General features: G+C 41.1%; 1 protein-coding gene across 1 annotated transcript in view; it reads right to left on the reverse strand.

Annotated features, from left to right (window-relative positions):
• The window catches only part of lrrc9 (leucine rich repeat containing 9), a gene marked incomplete in the record, with an annotated part of 14295 nt that overhangs the window by 5146 nt on the left and 2998 nt on the right, over positions 1-6151 (reverse strand). Inside the window, 21 exon segments of the mRNA XM_024268284.2 lie at positions 70-206; positions 650-789; positions 878-986; positions 1072-1202; positions 1283-1408; positions 1484-1704; positions 1792-1969; positions 2058-2216; positions 2323-2469; positions 2546-2737; positions 2882-3001; positions 3090-3257; positions 3414-3532; positions 3619-3759; positions 3844-3973; positions 4164-4275; positions 4379-4558; positions 4645-4776; positions 4857-5068; positions 5167-5322; positions 5538-5720. Of these exon segments, the coding sequence (XP_024124052.1) occupies positions 70-206; positions 650-789; positions 878-986; positions 1072-1202; positions 1283-1408; positions 1484-1704; positions 1792-1969; positions 2058-2216; positions 2323-2469; positions 2546-2737; positions 2882-3001; positions 3090-3257; positions 3414-3532; positions 3619-3759; positions 3844-3973; positions 4164-4275; positions 4379-4558; positions 4645-4776; positions 4857-5068; positions 5167-5322; positions 5538-5720 (3193 nt within the window).

Genomic DNA, 6151 nt, shown 5'->3' on the forward strand with positions numbered 1-6151 from the left:
TCACAGGCTTCATGCACCGCACTTTTAACTGGCTTTGAGTTGGAGGGGTAGCACGCAGACCATAGGTACCTTGGAGAAAGAGGGATTTAAGATTGGTGAGCCTGCTGAGCTGCAGATTGGCCATATTGGAGATGCCATTGTGACTCAAATGAAGCACTTCCAGGCCTCCCATCAGCGGCTCTAAGCTGCCAGAGGGCCCAGTATCCCTTTAAAAGCAGAGACAACAAATATGTCATTCCCCCTCCTGCTGCTGCTCTTCAATGGTCAGACATCACAGGTGGAAATGAGCATGTGGCAATCACAGCTCTGACAAATAAAAACCAAACTCGATTTATGCAGTTTTTCTCCTCACACAATTAGGTTTTATACTTATTTTTTATAGTTCAGAAAATGCAATATGCAAAGAAGGTAATAAAAAGGATGTAAAAATCAGACAAAACACCCTTTAAAGATGTTCTGGTTGATACTTCTTATATAATAGTCTACAAAACCTTGCAGAATTTAGAAAAAGACATTCAGTACATTGGCTGGTCAGTGCTGCCCCCTAATGGTCAGACATCGTACTCAATTTTATGATCAAAAACTCATGAGAAAAATGTTGGACACTCACCGTCCATCAACCATAACATTAAAAACATCATCCTATTACCTGTTAGTCTTCCCCGGGCTCTGCTGTCCATATCCACTGGAATGGACTCTACTGTGCAGAATCTGTCTGTTTGTCAGAGGAGCCTGAATCTTGTGTTTGGGTAGAATGGACTCAATATGGTTGTAGTTAAGACTCAATGCCTGTGAAAACCAGTGCAAATATTTGATTATTAATGAAGTCTCTTGTCAGAACTGTCAGCTGAAAGATTAAGCTCAGTCTGATTTGTACTTTGAGGTTGGGCAGGTGGATGAGGCCCGAGAAGGAGGTGAGGTGGTTGTGGTCTAAATTGATGCTGCACAGATTACAGAAGAGCTCTGGTGGGGACAGATCAACCATCCTGCAAATAAAGTAGACTCATTTTTTTATTTTTATTTTGTCTATTTATCAGAGTAAAAATGTGTTTTAAATAGGCTTGATCTTACCTGATGGAGCAGGACTGCAGGGTTAGGTAAATGATCTCAGTGTAGTTTGAGTGACCCAGCTTTTCTACCACCATATCAGTTGTTAGTCTTCCCTTAAACATGCTTTTTGCACTCTCACACTCACTTGCATCCTGGAGAAAACGAGAAGCACTTTACGCAATCGCAGCATACAAAGACAGTTGTGATTGGGTGGAGATTTTTGGCAACAAACCACTGCGACTCCATCCAGAGCTTTAAGAGAGGGCAGATGGAAAATGACAAATATTCTGTAGTTTTCCAGTTTTTCCACTAAAGGGTTCCCATAGAGATCCAGAATGATGAGGTTCGCCAACTCCTGCTGACAGAAACACGGCTCATGAGGAAAAGCAGCGTGTCGACAACGATGGGAAAACGCAACACGGCATCTCCTAACTTTGAGAAAGTGAACGTCCCTCGACGAAGAAATCCAGTTGTTTCCGACGTAGAGTTCAAGGAGAGACTGAACGTTCTGGATGCCATCCAAGGTGGTGATGGAGTTGTTCTCCACAGACAGAAAAACCAGGTCAGACAGCTGTTTTAACACTGAGGCTTCTAGACCGGACAGCTGGTTCCCATCTACACTTAGTTTTTTCAGGTGACGCAGTTTCCCCAGACCTGAACAAACAAATTCTCACATAAAAAAATATCCTGCAACTCTGATAAAATACAAATATAGTTTAAAAAAAGCAAAGTATGACTGACCTTTAAGTGTGACGATGCAGTTGTTGTTAAGTGAAAGCTCTTCTAGCTTTAAGCACCATTCAATCCCATCCACTCTGGAGATGTTGTTGTCATTAAAGGAAGCCCAGCGCAAGTTCTCGAGTTTGTTCAAACTATTAAGCTTGGAAATCCGTTGGTTGTCAAAGTTAAGGGAGGTTATCTTGTCAAAAGATTGTGGAAACACATAAAATAATCATAAATGATCACAGATTACTTTGTAACGAGGGAGTGTGGATGATGCAGGTCACCTTCAGAGTCCAGTCTGGCTCCATTTCTTTGCTGGGTCCCCCATCAGTGCAGTCTGCTGGCGCCGGACTGCACAGATGAACTGTTGACAGCAAGCTAAGTCGTCTGGGATAATCGCTGCTAAAGCTGGAGTGTGCCAGAAGAGATGCCTGCAAGATGCCCTTTTGTTTAAATCAATTATGAGTTATTAAAAAATGTTTTTTTTAGTACAGTGAGGTATAAATGTAATACATTCATATGCAGTAAATGGGAGGAGTTTTTAAAAACCTGGTTAATTTTGGACGCAGCAGCAACCTGTGCAGCTTCAGCAGCTTCCTCCTTTGACACCGACGCCCCATCGAGGTAGGTGAGGGTTGTAAGACGACCCAGAAGGGTACTTCTGACAGCCTCTGGCTTAAAGGGGGAAAAGAAAATCTTTCAAACATATTTTTTTAATTTGTAAAATGTTTTTGAGCATCAAAAATTACGAAAAAAAAAGTTTGAGCCATACCCTTCTCCATGGATTGTATCGGGTGTCCAGTTTGAGCAAAGCAGGCGCGTGTTTCCTAAGCACAGATGTGATCTCTCTAGCTCCGGATAACTTATTCCAGCTTACATCGAGATGTTCCAGATGTTTCAAGCCCTGCAACCCGTCCAGCGTCACCAGATGGTTGAAGCTAGCATCCAAAAACTCAAGGCTGGGCTGAGGAGAGAGTTAATGTAAGTGCTGCTTCAGAACACATTCCTCTAAACCTTTGCTTTCAGACTTTATTTTATCATCCAAACGCTTTGTGTGGCCTTTTAAATACTGATTGTGTGGATGTAATTCAATACCATAGCACATTACCATGTAGGAGAAGTCATCGAGGTGTGTGAGCTTATTGAAGCTGATGGTTAGATGTCTCAGAGCTGTAAGCCGGGAAATCTCTTTTATTTCACTCAGACTGTTGCCATGAAGGTTAAGCACCTGTAGATTGAACATCTCAATGAGAAGTCGCAAAATTGCCTCAAAATAATAATAAGAAAAATCCACTTTATAAAGATAAAAGACTTACAGTGATCTGACTAAGGACGCTGGCATTGGCAACATTTAGAAGTATTTTATCATTTAAGCTCAAGAGTTCCGGCTCCAGTTTTAGAACAGGTTCCATGTTGAGGGAGGCTTTGTCCAGGATTTCATTCAAAGGATCATTGACGGTGCTGGTGTTTAAGGTAGATTGGTCCTTGAAATGAAATATATTTTTGCTGTATTTGATTATTTTAGATCATTTTTCAGGCTAAAGCAAAACTAAGAAGCCGATGAAAGTGAAGAAGATTTTTTGGATTTACTTACAGATTATACCATTTCAAAAAGCAATACATACAAATGAGATTTTCACCTCCAAAATATACTCAAAATATATGATGTATTCTGGCAGGACGAGCTCATGCTGGAACACAAACCACTGTCTTCGAGGAGGATTCGTCTCAGTGTGTGTTTTGCCTGAGCTTGGAAGGTCTAAATAGAAGAGTGAAATACAAAGAGATGTAAAAATACAGATCCATACAAAAATGTTTTTATGTACCAAAGAATAACCTGGATACCATCGCTTGCTGGAGGTTTTGATTTGGCATCCACGTTGCGATACACAGAGTACACTTTAGGGTATCTGCTTATGTCGCCCAGATCTCCATCACGGAACGGCATGCTGTTGCCGATAAATACTTTGGAGACAATGACCTGACCTACAAGCGAAAATGAAATAATACTTTGGGAATTCAAAGAAAAAGCTCTTTCCTTTTGAGGGGAGTCGTAAAAAGTATCTTTACCGTGTCGAATTGCCTCCATTCTTTGTCTGAAATCACCTTGACGGTCTTGTTGAAGCAGAAACTCAATTCTGGGCTGTTCAGCCACAGCTAAGCTATTGGATAAAGGCACAGCAGCCTCTCTTCCTGTGGTCTAATGAAAAATAGTCAGCTTTGTCAAAGACAGAATATTTTCCAACATTTTTGCACAATTCTTGTTCAAACGTAAAGAGCAGAATTGAATTTAAGACGTCAGGATCCTATTTCTTTCTTAAATGTCAACCAATACAATCCTGAAAATACAACAAACTGATGGAGTGGATTGTTTCAAGGATCATGCCTACCTTTTGTTGCGTTGTTGTGAAGCCTTCCTGCAGAATGCAGAAAGTCTCTTCTTTCTCACATTTCTCAGGGTCGGCCACGTAGAATAAATACTCCATCCGCCTTCTGTGATGCCTGTTTACAATAGGAGTTCAACAGACTTTCACTAGTTTTGCACAGACAAAGATATGATTAAAGCCATGTTTTTAATGCTCTTCTTTGCAGATGTTTAACTTACTGAAGAAAGGCGGCAGCGTCTTCGTTTCCCATCAGGCTGTGCAGCTTTTCTACAAAGCGATGCCTCAAAGCGCTGTTGTGGATGCGGAAGACTCTGTCGACTTTAATGTCCGTGACGTTGAGAGTCTTGTACTCGGAAGAAGCAAAGCGAGAAACCAGCAGGTTGCAGCAAGAATTGAACCTGTTGGTCAGAGTAAAAGTAAAACAATTACGTTTTAAATTGAAATGATGACTTTTACTAATGTTTTATAAATGCTAAATCAATACCAAAGATCCGTGGGACAGCCTGTTTCCAGACGAATGTTACCAACACTTTCTAGCTCCATGTATAGAAACTGAACCACATGCTCTGTTTTGTTTGCAGCGCGGGCCTCTTCTCTCTGATACCAGGCTTCAATGCTAAACATCAAAGTAAAAAAAATTGATTTTATGGTTTTTAAATTCTCCCCAGATTGTAATATTTAAAACTGTGAACTAACTCATCCATCCTTTTGGTCCAGAAGGTCAGTCTTTCCCTCAGGGCTTCAATCTTAACATGTATTTGGTGCACCGCTGCAGGATCAAGTTTGACGTTTGAGTCGCTCCTTGCTTGTAGACTGTCATTAAGGTAAATGTGCCCTCCTGGGTCATCGCTCCACGTGCAGCCAGACTCCTTGCAACCAAATTGCGCCGTGCTAAGTTCACGCTCAAGCTGTGGATGCAAAGGGAAACAACTCTGATCACTCTGAACATTAAATTACCTTAAATCTTGTGATGTCCTTTTTTTTAAAGAAATGTTTTTGAAGATACTTTTTTGAGAGCATAGCTGAGGGTCCTGATGCGTTCCTCAGGCAGCTGCAGAAGAGTTTTCTTCTTTTCTGTCAGACTGAGCTGCTTCTCTGACAGGGTTCTCTTAGCAGAGCGCACACGCATGTTGTAGTACATCATTTTCTTCATTACTGCAGCCTGTAAAAGAAGAAAAGAAGGAAAGAGGAACCTACGTGACAAAAAATGCATAAATGTAATCACTCAAAATAAAATTGAGCATCTTATCAATTGGCAAAAATGTTCAATGTTACTGTATTTTGTTGAATATTTCCATGAAAACTCATATTTATGAAGAATCTCTGAATTATCTGAAGAATCCAACTTTGGAGTTAGCCCAAACATCTTCTCTTTACCTCGGCAGCCTCTTTGACTTGCTTGTCAGAAACATTGTAGGAATCGAGCTGCTGGAGTCCTGGCATGTGGTACAGAACGTGTGTGGCATAGTTACACAGGAGGCACACTGGGTTCGGAGTTGACATGGGATCCTTGAGGGCCAGCTCTTTCAAACGGGGCAAACGGGCAAGCTGGGCCAGCTCCTGTTACAACAGAACCTGGTTAGAATAAAAGCCACGCTCAGTCTGTCTTGGATAGTTATGTTAATCAACAATATATTGATACTTTCAGCCACTTAATTTATCTAAGTGCTCTAAAACAGTTATTGCAGTTGCTCCATTTGGCTGTCACGCAGATAATAAAACAAGGCAGACTTTTTCTGTGGACTCATCTTTGAATTGCATCCCCTAAAGGTGAGGCTGCAGGTGGAGAAAAAGATGAAGGATGTGGGTCCTGTAGTTTAAAGTTGATCAAAGCAAGAATGCTGAAATGTTTTGTCAAAGTGACCCTGTTCCGACCCTTACCGCAGCTGGGCTCAAATTGAGCGTCTTAGCTGCAAAAAAACCTGAAATGTTTAACTAACACAAACCTTGATGTTGTGTTTGGAATTTCCAGGATATGCTGTTTAAATAAA

The sequence above is a fragment of the Oryzias melastigma genome, linkage group LG22 (assembly GCF_002922805.2).
Source record: "Oryzias melastigma strain HK-1 linkage group LG22, ASM292280v2, whole genome shotgun sequence".
Taxonomy (NCBI): Eukaryota; Metazoa; Chordata; class Actinopteri; order Beloniformes; family Adrianichthyidae; genus Oryzias; species Oryzias melastigma.